The sequence below is a fragment of the Myotis myotis genome, unplaced genomic scaffold, assembly GCF_014108235.1.
Source record: "Myotis myotis isolate mMyoMyo1 unplaced genomic scaffold, mMyoMyo1.p scaffold_m19_p_9, whole genome shotgun sequence".
NCBI classification, from domain to species: Eukaryota; Metazoa; Chordata; class Mammalia; order Chiroptera; family Vespertilionidae; genus Myotis; species Myotis myotis.
The window spans coordinates 11,402,398-11,421,792 of NW_023416401.1; the positions used below are offsets into that span (position 1 = coordinate 11,402,398).

Genomic DNA, 19,395 nt, shown 5'->3' on the forward strand with positions numbered 1-19,395 from the left:
TCATGCCTCAGATTCCTCATTTATAATTAACTAGAGGCCCGATGCATGAAATTTGTGCAAGACTAGGCCTGCCTTCTCCCAGCTGCCTGCACCAGCTTCCTTCTGGCACCCGGGATCCGGGCTTCCCTCCAGCTGCCAGCAGGCACCTGGGACTGGGCTTCCCTCATCCAGAAGGTCATTCGGAAGGACGTCGGGTCTAATTAGCATATTATGTTTTTATTATTATAGATGGTACCTATTTCACTGGATTCCGATGAGAATTAAATGAGTTAATGCTTACCTGACTCTTAGACTGTGTCATAGTTAGCATTTAGTATATGTTTCCTACTGTAGTTGGGTGGAGAAAGGGGTTTCTTTGAAAAGAAGCTAAGTTGTATCATAAAATAAATACCATGGTTAAAATATAAAATTGTGTTCTAAAAGACAAAGTAAAATAAATATTCCAAAGATTTGGAGATTTTTTTGAAATACATATGCAGTGATAGGGTTTATCTATATATATAATCTATACTAATAAAAGGGTAATATGCTAATTAGGGCAGATGTCTTCCAGATGTCCATTCGGACAAAGCCACAGCAGCTGCGAAGCCCGGGGCTCAGGCCTCGCAGCAGCGGGGTAATGGGGGCAGCATCTTCCCCTGATCAGCCTGGTCGGCTCCCGCAGAGAGAGGCCAGACTGTGGCTTAGGCCTGCTCTCTGTGGGGAGCAGGCCTAATTCATCAGTAGGACATCCCCTGAGAGCTCCCAGACTGTGAGAGGAGGCAGGCCAGGCTAAGGGACGCCCCCCCCCCCCCCCCCCCCCCCCCAGTGCATGAATTTTCATGCACTGGGCCTCTAGTCCTATCTAATAAAAGAGAAACACATGGTAATTAGTGTTCGACCGCTACCCTTCCCATTGGCTAATCAGGGCAATATGCAAATTAACTGCCAGCCAAGATGGCGCCGGCAGCCAGGCAGCTGGAAGCGAACATGAGGCTTGCTTGCTTCAGTGACGGAGGACTCCAATGTTCCCTGCCTGTGCTGCAGGCCTCTGAGCTGCAACTCTAAGCAACTATGTTACAAATATAGGAGCTAAACAAAACCCCAGAAACCTGCTTTAGTCCGTAGGGCTTCAGCCAGCAGGATCGCAACATTGTTTCAAATACAGAAGATAAACAAAGGCCAGAAACCTGCTTTCAGCAGCGGAGGCCTAAGAGCAGGAGCCAAGCCTCAAAGCTAAAGCTGGCCCAGAATAAAAAAGAAAAAAGGAGCGGTTGGGAGCTTCAGTCACCCGCCAGCCTGAAAACAGCCCTCAGCCCCTCACCCGGACTGGCCAGGCACCCCAGTGGGGACCCCCACCCTGAAGGGTGTGTGACCAGCTGCATACAGCCATCATCCCCTCACCCAGGCTGGCCAGGCACCCCAGTGGGGACCCCCACCCTGATCCAGGACACCCTTTAGGGCAAACCAGCCGGCCCCCACCCGTGCACCAGGCCTCTATCCTATATAGTAAAAGGGTAATTGCTGGGGTCCTGCCCCAGCAGGTCCAGGGGTCCCCAAAGGTGTGGACGGAGTCGGCGAAGAAGGAAGGACACGGAGACAGTGTTCAGTTGATCAGCAGCCTAGCCAGGATCTCCAGCCAGGATCTCCAGCCAAGTTCTGGTCTGGATCTCCAGAGAGGTTCTGGTTAGGCTCTCCAGCCAGGTTCAGTCACCAGGTTTTAGTCAGGTTCTCTTGCCATGTTCTATAATCAGGTTCAGTCCAGGATCTTTTGCCATGTTCTCTCCAGCGAAGTTCTTCTGTCTCTAGGTTCTGTGTAGGTTCTGTCTTCCTTGGTTCTGTCGTCTAAGTTCTGTGTTATTACATCTGTATTTATACCAGTTGATTCCAATCCTATCAATCTCTATTCCAAAGGTTAGGGTGTTTCTTATCTCCATTCCAGGGAGTAAAGATTATGTAGCTTAAGCATGATTGCTCATAGTTAAAGTGATTAATTACCCGCCTGGCACTTAGTTAAGAGGTTTTATTCCCTCCCTAACTTCAGGGGAAAATCTCTACCTGGGGAAACAACCTTTCTCAGAGACCTTGGTTAAAACACATAGTGCCAAGAAGGTGAGCAAACATATTAAGAACAGTATGCCATATATGCCAGGTCCCTTGAAACAGCAAGCATGGACCAGCTCCCGGCAGGTAATATGCCTCCCAGCACCGGGATCAGTGGAGCCTCGAGGCCTTCCGGCACCGGGATTAGTGTGACGGGGCGGCGCCCAAACCCCCTGATCGCCCTGGGGCTCTGTGTGTGACAGGGGGCGGGGCCACAACCTCCCTATCCGCCCTGCTCTGTTCATGACGGGGGAAGGTGCCCCAACCCCCTGATCAGCCCTGCTCTGTGCCTGATAGGGGGGAGCTCCCCAAACCCCTGATCGCCCTGCGGCTCTGTGTGTGACAGGATGCGGCACCCCAAACCCCTGATCGGCCCTGCTCTGTGTGTGACAGGGGGCAGCGCCCCAACCCCCTGATTGGCCCTGCTCTGTGCGTGATAGGGGGTGGCGCCGCAACTTCCCTATTGACCCTGCCTTGAGTCTGACGGGGGGTGGTGCCCCATCCCCCCAATTGGCCCTACCCTGAGCGTGACTGAGGGTGGCATCGCAACCTCTCAATCCACCCTGCTCTGTGCATGACAGGGGGCGGCACCCCATCTCCCCAATCGGCCCTGCTCTGAGCCCTACCAGGGGCTGCACCTAGGGATTGGGCCTGCCCTCTGCCACCCGGGAGCAGGCCTAAGCCAGCAGGGCGTTATCTCCTGAGGGGTCCCAGACTGCGAGAGGGCACAGGCCAGGCTGAGGGACTCCCCTCCCCCCCGAGTGCACAAATTTTTGTGCACCGGGCCTCTAGTCTATATATATAGAAGGCTACGTGACCGACTGTATGACCATCCGACCAACCAACTGACCGGCTGGTACATATGACGTGCACTGGCAATTTAATAATAAAGGTTGACTTGCACATGCGCGATGCATATAAAGTTCTCGTTGGTGTCAGTCTAGACAGTAGGGAGATTCCTACCTGAACCCATTTTCGGACATGGTCAGTTATATGTTGCTTTCTCTCGAGTTCAAAGACTGTGTGATATTAAAGTTGTAAATACTTCATCACAAGGGAAATTAGTTAAGCACTCTAAAAGTGTTTTTACTCTTAATGTGGTATATAGGGAGATATTAGAATAAGTTTAATAAATTTATCAGTGATTGTTTTTATCAATGTTGTTTTTATATCATGTCTTTTTTGTTGTTATATCATGTTATTTCTTCTAATTAATTTCCTTTCAATGTGCATGAATCCGTGCACCGGGCCACTAGTATCAGAATAAAAACAGTAAGTAAAGGAAAGCACAGTTGATGACTTTGCAAAGAATATGAACTATAGTTTAATAAACCATAGAGAATGCTAATTGTAAAACTTACACAATTATTAATAACTTGAATGTTTTATCTGCTAGTTCAGGATAATCAGACCTCTTACTTAACTGAAACTTTCCAGTGAGTAATCTTATAATCCCAATTTTACTAAGGTATCACTTGATAAGCTTTCTTATTTAGCTGTAAAGATAAAGTCTTCTATTCTATTGAAACCTGAATTATCTAAGTATCACTTAGTGCTAGAATTAGGAACAGAATTAGTATCTGAACTTATTTTTCAGTTCTTGCAGATGTTGAAAAAAAATTCTAACTTCAGTACAGAGCTTGCTGCCACACTAGTGAAGGAAATCTGTATAGTCTGTAAATGACTCGTTCACATTTCAACAACTTGATCATAAATTTAGTTTTCTTATTTCATTTTGTCTTCATCTTAGAACATATTGACATTGATTCCTTGTAAAAGCCTAAATTCAATCTGTTTACATTTCAAAACTATTGGTTAAACATCCTTAGATATTTAAAATACTCAATTGATAAAAAAGCATTATCAGCATTACTGAAAAATATTATTTTATTGCATAATTTAAAAATTCTCCAGAGATAATTAGCCAGATGTCAGGCAGCCATGCTTACTAAGACATAAGGCTGCTAACTTTAAGTGATCACATAGTTTCAAAGTGGTTATAACTGCTGTTCTAAGGCATGGGACACAAATCATGTGACAGTTATAGGTCATGAGGTCATTCAAATGACCCAGAATAGCCTTAAACTTTTCATGTTTTTATTTCCATAAAGAAAAATAATTTATTTAAAAAAAATATATTTTATTGATTTTTTACAGAGTGGAAGGGAGAGGGATACAGAGTTTGAAACATCTATGAGAGAGAAACATCGATCAGCTGCCTCCTACACACCCCCTCCTGGGGATGTGCCTGCAACCAAGGTACAGGCCCTTGACCGGAATCGAACCTGGGATCCTTCAGTCCCCAGGCTGACGCTCTATCCACTGAGCCAAACCGGTTAGGGCAAGAAAAATAATTTAAAAGGTTTTATAGAAAAATTAGATCCCCAAGAATATATCTCAACCCGTCAGAAACATTCTCCTAACAAAAGTATAACAGAGAATCTGTTAACTCAGAGTCTAACACTGGGAATCCCTTTTTTTCATTTTTTCTGGTTATACAAAAGTTTAATTTTTATTCATTTCTTAGGCTGAATTCTCATGAATAGATTGAGTCAAAGATAGACACTTTTACATAAAATGATTCTTATATTGTCCTTGTCATGATCAGTTTTTCACAAGGAATAGAGATCCTTCATGTAGTTCAGAGTTTTGTTCTAAGGATAAGATTGGTGTGGGCCTGCAACAGGACCCAGAGAGTTGTTCCAAACCAAGCTTGGAGACTGGATGCTCTGCTTTTCTGCAGGACTAGTCTCTGCCTTGCTTGGGCACACACTTTTATTTGTGCGCTGACCACCTTCTCTTCTGAGTCTCTGCTTTCTGGCCATGTGATGAACATGAACGCTTATATCAAAGCATGTATAATACTGATGCTGTAACCGTATCCTTCAGGTTTGCTTTTCTTTCTGTGTTCCAAATAGTGATTAGTGTACCGTTACATACTGCTCAGTTACATTAGTTAGCAGCAGTTAGCTTTGAGTCCTCCTTTTCCCTAAACTGCCCATATCCAGTTGCTCAGTAACAATGTGAATTTTCTCTAAAATAATGAATAGTCCTATCATTAGCTCTAACTTCTGTATTCAGCTTTTTCATCTGACTAGCTTTCCTCTCCCCTATCTCCTACCACATTACTTTCTTATATTTCATATTCAAAACATTTCCTTGTCCCTAAAAAATTAACTTTCTGCCTTGTGTATTCTTTCTTTCTTCAGACTTTTGCTCTGGTGTCACTTTTGCAATACCTCTCCCTTCCAAAGGTTGAATTCATCAGCATGTTCTCTGTGCTTGGATAAGACTGTGTCACATGGTATTGAGGTTTATATAGCTGGCTTGCTTCTTGCACAGTATGATTTGTGACAGTAGAAATTTAGCAGAGACCAAAGGTAGCCAAGTATACCTTTTGCTTCTTGGTAGTCCTAAGTATTTGCTTCAGTGGATTATTACATGTATTTCATGGAATTTTTTGGTTGCTTTATTTTGTCAAGTTGTAGTTTTATATACTACTGGAGGCGCAGTGCATGAAATTCTTGCACAGGTGTGGTCCTTAGGCCTCACTGGCGATCGAAGCCAGAGCGTCTGGCGTGGAAGGGCAGGTCCCAGCTGACCTCTGGGCCCCTAGATGCGCCCCCCCCCCCCCCCCCCCCCCCCCCCCATTCATCAGGCCCCTGCCTGGCTTCCTCAGCGCCTGGGAGCTGGGTGGTGGCTCCACCCCCCGCTACTGCTGCTGTTCGCTGTCTGCAGGGCAGTCGGTGGGGAGATCAGGCCCCACTCACACTCACCTTGGCCTGACGCCACCTGCTCACCTGCTCCATCAACCCACCATGGTCCCACTCTTGTTGGGGCCCATTGGAGCTGGCAGCGCAACATCGCCGACACCCGCCATGTTCTGTGCTGGCCCATGGTGGTCAGCGCACATCATAGTGAGTGGTCGAACTCCTGGTCAAAGGGACAATTTACATATTAGGCTCTTATTATATAGGACTAGGAGCCCAGCGCGCAATTCAAAATCGCACTGCTCTGCCCACCCTCCGGTCTGGCCCTGCCTCCCTCTCCAGCCCTTGAAGCAGCCCTGGCCGCTGCTGATCAGGCCCTCCCCCAGTGTAGGTGCGCGGAGGCCCCTGCTGCCCCGCCCCCGATGCGCGCTCAACCTCCTATCCGGTCGACCCCTTACAGTGTCCTGGTTAATTAGCATATTTCTATATATTTCTAGCATATATATATATATGTGTGTGTGTATATATATGGAGCTTATTCATGTGCATTATAGTCTAACACTAGATAACAGTGCTGCTGTCAAATTGTAATTGTTGTGGTCCTCTAAGAATTCAAAGTCCTTTTTTGAGAATTATACTTAAAATTCTTTTTTAAGAAAATGTATAGCTCGCCCTAGCCGGTTTGGCTCAGTGGATAGAGCATCGGCCTGCGGACTCATGGGTCCCAGGTTCGATTCTGGTCAAGGGCATGTACCTTGGTTGCGGGCACATCCCCAGTGGGGAGTGTGCAGGAGGCAGCTGAATGATGTTTCTCTCTCATCGATGTTTCTAACTTTCTATCCCTCTCCCTTCCTCTCTGTAAAAAATCAATAAAATATATTTTTAAAAAAAAGAAAGAAAAAGAAAATGTATAGCTCTAGTACAGCAGCCTTACCACCAGTGTCCCACAATAAGTTTGTGATTGGATAACATGTCAAATAATTGTAAATATTTCCCATAGCTCCCTAGGCCCTGTTTCCCAACATTTGTGTAAGTATGCCTGCAGAGGCTACCTGCAAGTTGTGGGCAGATGCCCCTAGGCTTCCATCTTTAGTCAACTACAACCTCCTCTCTTCTGAAATTTACAGTATGCATTGGCATTTTGAAGGTTTGAGCAATTCTTAAAGAAATCCATTTAAATTATGGAACTTTGTAATGTATTTGTTCTGATACTTTTTATTAAATTGTAATTTACATTTGATAAAATGTTGAGTTTTGTGAGTTTTATAATTGCATACTCACATATAATTTCAACTTTTGACTGTGGTTTGCTATTCTCTGTCTTGTAATTGATTGTGTGCTGAATATTTGTATAAAAATAGTACAGATTGAAGTAAATGTTATTTACTTCCAGAAAATGGGCCATCATCCTATATAATAAAAGCCTAATATGCAAATTGTCCCCTCAGGTGGTTGTTCCACCGGGAGTCCTGGAGTTCAACCGCTCACTATGATGTGCGCTGACCACCAGGGGGTGGTGTGGAATATGGCGAGGGTCAGGGACACTCTGAGACCTCTTGTCAGGGGTGAGGATGATAGGAACAGAGGTGTGGTGAGAATGCTGGTGTCTGCTGAGCGTACTGTCACTCCCCCTGCTACCTTCCCCCTGGGACGCCAGGGCTCGTGCGCCGGGGAAGCCCCTGTGCTCAGGTGCCAGGCGGCAGCGAGGAGCCCACCCTGCACCCGCGGGGCATCTTCTGGGTGAGCCAGCCCACAGCTGCCAGGATTGCAGGGGCCGGTCAGGCTCCCCGTGAGTTCACGCAGGAGCCGTTCTGTCTGGCCGGTTGGGAGAGAGTGCACTGCCCACCCGGCTTCCATGCAGCGCCTCTGGGCGGCCCAAAGGCCCATGCTACTCCCTGGCCCATGGCGTCCGGTCGCGCTCACCGCATCTCTGTGTGGGGACTCGGGCACTGTGACTCAGGTGGAAGGGGTCTGTCCGGGGGCCCAGGTGCTGCCCAGGGCCCAGAGGTCAGCTGGGACCTGCCCATCCACACCAGATGCTCGCACTTCAATCACCGGCCAGGCCTAGGGACTGCATCTTGCATAAATTTCATGCACCGGGCTTCTAGTTTCTAATATTAGCCTGATAGTGGGGCTAAGTCAATAAGATGAATAGTGGAGCTAGTTCTGGGCTTTTTTGAAACTTTAGTTAGATTTCTTTTAAGTGCTTTGAGAGCAGGATTAGGGCTTTTCACTTTCTGCAAGATTTGTTGTCTGATTGTAATTTCAGTTATTTCTTTGTGCTTTATATCTGAGCCATCAGCTTTGGGACCTTTGGGCATTTTCTCTGCTTTACAGCCTAGCTGTCTGTTCTTTGGTCATTCTGGAGTTCTTTGTACTCTTTAGCCCTTCCCCAGGCTTTTTTGTGTCCATCGTGATAACCTACCCTCTCTACCAGTAATGTCTTTCAGGGTTTCCTCTCAGCAAACCTCCCTGCCCTGGGAATGTGCAGAGGATCTGGGTGGAAATGGTTCTTTTTGGAATGATTTTTTGTTTTCACTTTTGCCCATCCCATACTTCTCCTCCCATCAGAGGACAGATTTATTGCATTTGAAGGAGATGATAAGCTTCTTAGAGTTTCTCTCAGCTTTCCAGCTCTGTCCCTCAATCTTGGTCATATTTTTAAGCACTTTGGTGAAGACCTGTGGGAATGAGTGATTTGCTCTGTGAAATCTGTGGAATTCTAATATGTCTTGTCAGCCTACATGTTACTATTAAGATTTATTAAAGGTAGGCTTGTTTCTCTTATGGTGGAACTATTCCTCCTGAGCCCCTCCATCAGGAAAGAGACCACCTGTGTGCCTCTCTTCTGTCAGTTAATTCCACTTAGGTTGCTTTGCATCCTTAGCTCTCTGATGGGTTCAGAAAAACTATGATTTTGTAGCTTATTTGGCTTGTTTCGATTATTAGGGTTAAAGTGATGGTCTATTGTGAGTTTTCTATAACCTGATTAGGAATGGAACTCCTCTCATGGATATTTTCGTTTTGTTGTTTTTTTGTTAAACCTCACCTGAGAATATTTTTCCATTGATTTTATTAGGGTTAGTGGGAAAGACAGAAAAACATCAATGTGAGAGAAAACACATTGATTAGTTGCCTCTGACCAGGGCCAGGGCCAGGGCCAGAGGAGCCTGCAACCAAGGTATGTGCCCTTGACTGGGATCGAACCTGGGACCCTTTGGTCTGCAGGCCGACGCTCTATCCACTAAGCCAAACCAACTAGGGCAGCAGTTCTCAACCTGTGGGTCGCGACCCCTTTGGCGGTCGAATGACCCTTTCACAGGGCTTGCCTAAGACCACCCTGCATATCAGATATTTACATGATGATTCATAACAGTAGCAACAGTACAGTTATGAAGTAGCAACAAAAATATTTTTTATGGTTGGGTCACAACATGAGGAACTGTATTTAAAGGGCCAGAAAGTTGAGAACCACTGAACCAGGGCATCATCGACTACTTTTTAATGTGTAGTTTGGTAAATACCTGATAACATTTATTTCAGTTGATTTTCTATAGTATTTCTCAGAACTAGGTTTCTGAATATTTCCCATCTCAAATCTTAACTTTTCAGTTCTGTCCTCAAGTGGTCAGTGATCTTGTCTCTTACTTTGAAATTAAAGTCATCAGCATTAAAATTTAACTGAGGGGCTGGTGAAGAGTATGGGAAAAAATTGTGGTAGGTACATAGAAAACTAAGCAATAAAAAACTAAGGTAATTAACTCAAGGGGGAAAAGAGTTGTACAAAAAGGGAAATATGATTAAGTAGTAGTTTACTGCTAATCTCATCAGGCACAGAACTACAATTGGGAGTTAATTATCTTAAAGGTTGGAGGAATGTGAGTGGTTGTGGTGTAACTCCTCATTTTCCACTGAAAAATGAACAGATAATACCTAAACTTGATATTTTAAAGGATACCATTATAAGTCTATTACAGTAATGCCCCCCTCATTCATTGGGAATACATTCTAAGACACCCCCCCACCACCACCCCAGTGGATGCCTGAAACCACAGGTAGTACTGAACTCTCTTTCTCTTTCTTTCTCTCTCTCTCTCTCTCTCTCTCTCTCTCTCTCTCTCTCTCTCTCTCTCTCTCTCTCTCCATCCTATATAATAAAGAGCTAATATGCTGATTACACCAAACAGCAGAACTACCGTCCAGATGACCTTCCCCTTGCACGAATTTTGTGCATCGGGCCTCGTGTGTGTGTGTGTGTGTGTGTGTGTGTGTGTGTGTGTGTGTACTACCTTCCCCTATTATACATACTTAATACTTACGATAAAGTTTATAAATTAGACATAGTAAGAGATTAACAATAATAACAAGTAATCAAATAGAACAATTATAACAATATGTTATAATAAAAGTTATATGAATGTGGTTTCTTTATCTTTCTCTTTCACTCTTTCTGATAGCCAATCTAATAACCTAGATAGCTATTAAGTGACCAGGGGGTGGGCCAGTATTCATTGTGGATATTCTGGAGAGAGGGATGATTCACATCCTGGGTGGGATAGAGTGGGACAGTGCTAGATTTCCTCACACTACTGAGAATGGCATGCAACCTAAAATTTATGAATTGTTTATTTCTGGAATCATGTATCTAATAATTTTGGATTACTGTTGACTGTGGGTAACTGAAGTCCTGGAAAGTGAAACTGCAGATTGGGTCTGAGGGGTTGGAGTGGGGTGGTTAGGGAGACTACTATACTGAGTTATAAATAGCAAGATTAAATAAAAGTTTTAAGATTTTAAAAAATTGTATCTTGGTGTGAGAAGAGCAATTATATTTGACTATACTCACTATGCACATTATTACTTAAAAATGAAAATATATTTTTTAAAAGAAGCTTAATTAAAAATCTTCTCAAGGGATGTAAAAGTGAACCAAAGAGGGAGCGATAGAAACATCAATGATGAGAGAGAATCATTGATCGGCTGCCTCCTGCACGCCCCCTACTGGAGATCAAGCCTGCAACCCAGGGCATGTGCACTGACTGGGAATGGAACCGTGACCTCCTAGTTCATAGGTTGATACTCAACCACTGAACCACACAGGCCAGGTCCCAAACCTTTTCTTTATATCTCTGTCTACCTTTCTTTCTTTACTAGAGGCCTGGTGCACGGCAATTGTGCACTGGGGGTCAGGGAGTCCCTCAGCCTGGCATGCACCCTCATGCAGTCCAGGACCCCTCGGCAGGGAGTGGGCCTAAGCCGGCAGGCGGACATCCCCCGAGAGGTCCTTTAGCGCTGCTGCAGAAGTGGAAGAGGTTCCTGCTACCGCTGCTGCGCTCCCTGTGGGAGCGCTGCTCAGCCAGAAGCCGTGCTCGTGGCTCCTTAGCACTGCCTCATAGGCAGGAGAGGCTACTGCCACTGTGCTCACCAGCCATGAGCCCAGCTTCTGGCTGAGCTGCGTGCCCCCTGTGGGAGCGTATTGACCACCAGGGGCAGCTCCTGCGGTGAGCGTCTGCCCCCTGGTGGTCAGTGCGCATCATAGCAACCGGTCGTTCTGCCATTCGGTCAATTTGCATATTAGTGTTTTATTATATAGGATTCTTGTTATATATTTTACACTTTCCCTTCTTATAACTTTAGATTTTGTTTCATGATACCAAGTCAGTTATGAAAATTCAAAATTTTGGGGAGAGTGGGCTTGTATATTTTTAAAAAATATTTCTGTGAAATGTTTTGAAAATTAGATTGAAGTTCTAAAAAGTGAGAAAAAGCTTTTCTTTTGGTGAAAGTATTTTGATTATTGACACTATTAAAAGCTAATATAGTATTAATAGTGATTAACTGGTCTAGTATTGATAAATATTTTATTTGTAAAATTATTATATTTACTCACTTATAACATTGTGTCTTTTGTAAAAGGGTCTATTTCCATAATTTTTAAAAATTAGTTAAGATATTTTAATGGGTAAAGAAGAGAACTTCTGAAAAATCTGTTGTGAAAGTAGTAATTTGAATTTCTCATTTTGTAATTTGCTTTTGATACCATGTTGAAGTAATTACTTGATTTTAAAGTTCCCCTCTCAATGCCTTTTCCATATCTTTTCTAGGTTAGAAAAGGAAGGCTATTTCCTTAGTGTGGATTGCTGCCTTTAGTAAGAATATGTCGTCCATCTTGCCATTCACTCCACCAGTTGTGAAGAGACTGCTGGGATGGAAGAAATCAGCCGGTGGATCCGGAGGAGCAGGTGGAGGAGAGCAGAATGGACAGGAAGAAAAGTGGTGTGAGAAAGCAGTGAAAAGTTTGGTGAAGAAGCTAAAAAAAACAGGACGATTAGATGAGCTTGAGAAAGCTATCACCACTCAAAATTGTAATACTAAATGTGTCACCATACCAAGGTAAGTGTTGTCAGATCAGAAATTTGATGGTCATCCTGTTGAAAATTGCTTAAAGGAATCTGAAGGAGAATTATTGAAATTTTGTTACTTTCAAGTCACCTGTAAATAGTAATTACTAGAATAGGACAGCTATTTTTTAGTCTGTTGTATTAATTTTGTTGTATTCTTTAGACTTATTTTACAAGTCATTTTCTTGAACAGTGAGGTTTAATCAAGCAAAATAAAATACTTCCATTATATTAAGTTTTATCTTCACTGTCTTCATTTGCCTTTGTTGCCTAAATGCTTCCATGGGTTTTATCTAATTTCTGTGATGGAATGACATTTGAGTAAAGATTCAGTGCTTTTCTATCTCTGGTGCAGTACTGCTAGACACATTTCTTCCCCCTTGGTTAAAACTTCACTCAGAAAGGAGTTGAAAGAGGCTACTACCATTTACTACCATTGTGTTGAATTTTATGTATTATTTTGTTTGAGTTGTAGTGTTACTTCTAAAAGAGTACAGTATGTAAGGCAGCTTCTTAGATGTTAGACATGTCTTGAAGACCTACCTCTTGTATTGAAAGGACCCATTACTTATCTAGTAAGAGGTCAAGTTTTAGTGTCAATTTAATAATTTATAGATAAGTACCACTGTGAGAAATACTGTTTGTTTTTTAAAGAATGTAGTAGGTGTTTTTTAAGTGTTTCATTCCTTTTTATGTACGTTACAGGGCTTTTGGGAGTGTCTGCATAAAAGGATTGTTTGCCGTGTCATGCACATGGGCTGGCATATGGGTATAGCACATGAAACCATTCCACTTGACATGTTTTCAATGAGCTTTTGGAAATACACTCTGGGTGCTTGTTGATAATAGATCCAGTAACACCCAGCTTATCTACTTGCAAATACTAAGAGTAGAATGTTTCCTTCTTTTTTGGTAGATTATTTATTCATTTCTTTTTACCTTGTTTCATGTATATCTTAAATAAGAGTCATTTTTCTTGTTTTATTCTTTTGTTTTACAAACGCTTATGAGTACCTGATGTGTGCAAGGTACTTTTTCTAGGCACATGGAGGGAGATACAGTGATGAACAAAACACCAAGTTTCTGCCCTCTTGAGGAATTGATATATACAATAAATAAGTGGAAAATATAATTTGGTAATGAGTGCAAAAAAGACAATGATTGAGGGATAAAAAAAGCCGCTTTGGATTGGATTGTGATGTTTTAACCTAAGCTTTAAGAAGCACCAAGCTAGCTGAGGATAGCGTCTTCTAGGCAGAGGGAAGAGCTGGTGTAAAGACTCTGAGATGGAAAATTATTGTAATGGAGCCCCATAGAGTTGTAGTAATACAGAATGAGTACAAAACTTGGAAGGAGTCAGATCATATAGGGCATTGTAGGGCACTGTGGGAGTTTGAATTTTAGAATAAAATTAATAGAAAGCATATAAGGATTTTAATGGATTTCTAAAATTTAAATCCACTTTTAGAGGATTTTTTACATACACTTTTACAAAGACTGCTGGGGATATGGTGGTGGTGGGGATTGTGGTGTGTGTGTGTGTGTGTGTCTTTTAAAATGAGTGGTGGGTCTGGAAGCAGAGAAATTAGGAGGCTATTATAGGAATCTAAATGAGATTCGGCAGGCTGGACTGGCGCGGTGGCTGAGCATATGTGAAGTGAATGAATTTGGCATGTATCTTGGAATTACAACTGATAGGACTTGCTAATGAATTGGCTAAGAATAAGTCAAGCTATGTTTGTTAAGTTTTCATTGTGTAGCGTCCAGCATTTCAATTCAGTAAACATTTTTCAAATAGCCACTACATATATGATAGGCTCTTCCTCATTGGAGTTAAAATATAATTTCTACACTTGAGCCACTTTCTGTTAAGGGAGACAAACTTTAAAAATACAAAAAAAAAAAAAAGATAATTTTGTGCAGTAGGTGTTATGAAAGATGTTTGCTCAGGGAGCTATGTCCAAAGGAGGGGAACTTTGCCTACTTTGTGGCTTGTGGAAAGTTTTCTTCTGGAGGAAGATTGGTGCCTGGATTGAATTTTGATGGATGTAAGGGAGGAATTCCGTTGGAAGAATCCCAATTCATCCAGAGTAGCACTGTGGTATTGAGAGTGTGGTGGTAGGGAAGGGCTGGTGAAGGGTTCTAAGTTAGTTTGTGTCCTGGGAGTGTAAAGTGGGAGCGGGGACATGGCAGGAGTGAGTTTATGTATGTGTTTATAAGGAACTACACTGGGTTGAGGAGTTTACACTGCAGCTGAATATGGTTGGGTGAGGGTGGATTCATTGAAGAGTCTTAGGTAAAGAAGACTCAGAAATTAGATTAATTTTAAGTATAGCATCTGGCTGCAGTGAGGAAAATGGTAGTGAGGCTGTCAAGAGTGGAGGCAGTTAAGGGTATGTTGTCTCCCTCATCAAAGGGATGTGATCCAGAAGGCATGGAGCCATATTTTTGCCCAGCTTCACCTAAGGCTCAAATTGCCTTTGCTGAGAGATTATTGACAGAGAAGAGCCTGAGAGTAAGGCTATGCAATCCTGTCTTTTAAGAAAGCATAGTAAGTAGCAACCTACTGATTAAAATTCACAGACATGGGTATTTAAACTGTGGAGGCCAACTTAGATCTCCCTTACTTTCTATTCTCCTTTTTGTAGCCTTTTAGAGACTTTTTTATATTCTAAGCTACGTCATCATTAAAAGGTATTTTTCTACCCTTTAACTCTATGAAAGGAAAGTGGTGGTTGTCCTTTACGTTATCTTGTGTTTTACCATCAAAAGTTCCTTGAAGCTTAGAAACTTAACTTGTCTAACTTTGTGTTACTTTTATATTGTAGAAATGTAGATTTGTTCATATTGCTTGTGTCTATCAAAAAATTTAAGCTTCTTACACTATAGTTTGGTGCCATATATTTTTATAAAGTTTGCTTTGTTTTCAGTAGTACAATAGTTATATTATGTTAGATGATTAGTGATTTCTTAACTACAAAATGTCTTAAAAGATAATTGTAGACTGTAAAGGGTAGGGAATGGGGTGAAAAAGGTATATTATGGATAAATCCAAACCATAGTTTAAACAAAATTGTTTAAAATATGATGGCAAATGGATTTAATGTAAGCTTATTTACTTAAAATTGCAAGTAAGTTGTTAATAAAATATCTCAAGGTTTTACAAAACTTATCAAAAAAGAGTTTGCTCTCTCTAGAAGTTAGCCGTGAGAGGAGCAATCTCTCTTAATACCAAATGTCAGAGTATCAAGGATAATAAAATAATAGTCATTACATTCTCCTATACAAGTTTGAAATTTAAGCCATCATTTTGCAGAAGTGTACCTTGAAAAATGTAGGCTCTTAAGCCAGCCAGATATAAATCCTGGCTCTTACCTCAATAGTTCTGTGACTGAGTTATTTTATTTTGTTACTTGAAAATAGCAGTCTTGTTAATTCACTTTAGGTTGATGTGAGTATGCATCACATAATACATGTAAAGCACTTTGAATGGTTCCAGGTACATAACAAATGCTTAAAATAAGTTTGGAAATTTTGAGGTAAGTTTCCTGTAGCCAATGAAAATTTAATTGTTTACTTCTATCTTTGCTAATTTGTTAAGGACAGGGTTGTGCCCAAAGCTTCTTTCTTGGTGATGGAAGGTAAAAAAACTATCTGAAGGTAGGCATATTCTTGTTTTCCATTCCCCATCCTTCAGCTGTATAGTGGTGAGGAAGTACACAGACATAGATATAGGACATGTAATTATAGAGATTTCCTTTTATTATCATGATCAGCTCTTGATTTCTGAATTATTTAGTCATATCTAAAATGAAAGTACTGTTTTGTTGTAAGTAGAAATAATTATGGATGAGTAGTTACAAATTACTTTGTAGATGTTCATATTTCATGAATACATCAGTAATAAAGATCTGAAGACTCAAATGAAGTTTCTTTTGTGTATACCATTCTGTTAATTTATTAACCCCTTTAATTTTACTCAGTGTTCAGCATGCTTTATAATCTTTCCACAGTGACAACCTAGATTCTTGCTCCTTTTGATTTGTAGAAGAAATATACTCTTTAGGCTAGAAGGTCATGAAAAATAATAAATTATTAAGACATAATTGCTGTATTAAATCATGCAAATATGACAGGAACAGGGGTACTTTTTAAATGATTTATATGATTCTATGGTATGAGCCTTCAAAGCCAGTGTTACTTTCTTTAACTTAGTTCTTCTCATTGCTTCTTTTTCATATCCTGATAACAAGTACATGAATACATATACATGTCCTTAATACAGAAAGAATGTCAATTAACAAACATAATGTCTGTTTGAACCAAAGTGCAAAATGTTAATGTAGATGTGTGTGTAAAATACCATGCATGTAATAGTTGGTAAATTGTACACTAGATTTAAAGTTTTAACTTCAGTTTTCAAAAGTCAGTTTATTAGCTGAAAAAAAGCTTTAATATGTTAATTTTACTGATATTGTAAAAGTGATACTAGGGAAATTCTGTATGGATTTCTGCCAGGTTTACTACCAAGCCATCTGGTTAGTCCATGATTAATTAATACACTGTAGGCCATACAGACTTCTTTGGCATATTAGTATCCTGATAATTTTAATAGCTATTCCAACCAGAATTTTTTTTTTTTAATTCAGTCTATGTAAGCAAGAAAGTTACAGAGTTGATAGGGGATAATCTGCCTTTAAGAAGTTATGTTCTGTACATACTAGAGGCCCGGTGCATGAAATTCGTGCACTGGGGGGGGGGGGTGTCAGCTCAGCCTGCACCCTCTCCAATCTAGGACCCCTCGAGGGATGTCCGACTGCCCCCTCACAATCCAGGACTGCTGGCTCCCAACCACTCACCTGCCTGCCTACCTGATTGCCCCTAACCGCTTCTGCCTGCCAACCTTATCACTCCCTAACTGCTCCCTGCCAGCCTGATCGACGCCTAACGGTTCCCCTGCCAGCCCGATCGCCCCCAACTGCCCTCCCCTGCAGGCTTGGTCCCCCCCACCCCCCAACTGCCCTCCCCTGAAGGCCTGGTCACCCTCAACTGCCTTCCCCTGCAGGCCTGGTCACCCCTAACTGCCCTCCCCTGCAGGCCTGGTTGCCCCCAACTGTCCTCCCCTGCAGGCCTGGTTCCCCCAATTGCCCTCCCCTGTTGGCCATCTTGTGGTGGCCATCTTGTGTGTTTGAGTGATGGTCAATTTGCATACTGGTCATGACTGATTAGCATATCCAGGCTAATTAGCATATCCCTCTCTTATTATATATGACTAGAGACTTGGTGCACGAAATTCGTGTACTCAGGGGGTTCCCTCAGCCCGGCCTGTACCCTCTCACAGTCTGGGACCCCTTGGGGATGTCCGACTGATCGCTTAGACCCAATTTAGCTCCCACAGGGAGTGGGCCTAAGCTGACAGTTGGACATCCTTAGCACTGCCGCAGAGGCAGGAGAAACTCCCGCCACTGCCACTGCGCTCACCAGCCGTGAGCCTGGCTCAGGGCTTCTGGCTAGGCAGTGCTCCCCCTGAAGGAGCGCACTGACCACCAGGGGGAAGCTCCTGTTTTGTGTGTCTGCCCCCTGGTGGTCAGTGCACGTCATAGCGACCAGCCATTCCTCCGTTTGGTCAATTTGCATATTAGCCTTTTATTATATAGGACTAGAGGCTTGGTGCAGAAAAATTTGTGCACTCGGGGGGGAGGGGGGTCCCTCAGCCCAGCCTGTGCCCTCTCGCAGTCTGGGACCCCTCGGGAGATAACGCCCTGCTGGCTTAGGCCTGCTCCCGGGTGGCAGAGTGCAGGCCCAATCCCTAGGTGCAGCCCCTGGTTGGGCTCAGAGCAGGGCCGATTGGGGAGTTGGGGTGCCGCCCCCTGTCATGCACAGAGCAGGGTCGATCAGGGGGTTGGGGAGCTCCCCCCTGTCACGCACAGAGCAGGGCCCATCAGGGGTTGGGGAGCTCCCCCCTGTCACGCACAGAGCAGGGCCCATCAGGGGGTTGAGGAGCTCCCCCCTATCACTCACAGAGTAGGGCCAATAGGGGAGTTGGGGCACCGCCCCCTGTCACACACAGAGCAGGGCGGATCAGGGGGTTGGGGCGCCGCCCTCTATCACCCACAGAGCAGGGCTGATCAGGGGGTTGGGGCGCCGCCACTCTCACACTCAGGGCAGGGCCGATGGGGAGGTTATGGCTCTACCCTGTCACACAAAGAGCAGGGCCCGTGGGGGGGGTGGTTGGGGCGCCGCACCCTGTCACACACAGAGCAGGGCCAATCAGGGGGTTGGGGCGCCGCACCCTGTCATGCACAGAGCCGCAGGGCGATCAGGGGGTTGGGGAGTTCCCCCCTATCAGGCACAGAGCAGGGGCGCCTTCCCCTGTCACGAACAGAGCAGGGCGGATAGGGAGGTTGTGGCCCCGTCCCCTGTCACACACAGAGCCGCAGGGCGATCAGGGGGTTTGGGCGCTGCCCCCTGTCACGCTGATCCCGGTGCCGGGAGGCTTCTCAGCTCCGCTGATCCCGGTGCTGGGAGGCATATTACCCTTTTACTATATAGGATAGAGGCCTGGTGCATGGGTAGGGCTGGCTGGTTTGCCCTGAAGGGTGTCCTGGATCAGGGTGGGGGTCCCCACTGGGGTGCCTGGCCAGCCTGGGTGAGGGGATGATGGCTGTTTGCAGTTGGTCACACACCCTTCAGGGTGGGGGCCCCCACTGGGGTGCCTGGCCAGTCTGGGTGAGGGGCTGAGGGTTGTTTTCAGGCTGGGACTGAAGCTCCCAACTGCTCCTTTTTTTCTTTTTCTTTTTTTTATTCTGGGCCAGCTTTAGCCTGGCTCCAGCTCTGAGGCCTCAGCTGCTGAAAACAGGTATCTGGTTTGTTTTGATTCTATAATTGAAACTCTGTATCAACTCCAGCTCTGAGATCACAGCTCTCTGAAAGCTCGTTTCTGGGGTTTTGTTTATCTTCTACATTTGTTACAATGTTTTTTAAACTGCAAGCTCAGAGGCCGGCAAGGCAGGCGGGGAACGTTGCAGTCCTCCGTCACTGAAGCAAGCAAGCCTCATGTTCAGTTTAAGCTGCCTGGCTGCCGGCCGCCATCTTGGCTGGCAGTTAATTTGCATCTCGCCCTGATTAGCCAATGGGAAGGGTAGTGGTCGTACGCCGATTACCATGTTTCTCTTTTATTAGATAGGATGATAACTGCAGGA

At 43.9% G+C, this 19,395-nt stretch overlaps 1 protein-coding gene across 6 annotated transcripts in view; it reads left to right on the forward strand.

Moving 5' to 3' along the window:
* The window catches only part of SMAD2 (SMAD family member 2), a 63,823-nt gene that overhangs the window by 17,171 nt on the left and 27,257 nt on the right, over positions 1 to 19,395 (forward strand). For all 6 annotated transcript variants that reach the window (XR_004969859.1, XM_036321467.1, XM_036321471.1 and 3 more), the window contains one exon: positions 11,897 to 12,185. Coding sequence is in view for 5 of the 6 variants with exons in the window: in XM_036321467.1 (XP_036177360.1) it covers positions 11,950 to 12,185 (236 nt within the window). In the remaining variant the exon portion in view is untranslated. The remainder of the gene's footprint in view (positions 1 to 11,896; positions 12,186 to 19,395) is intronic.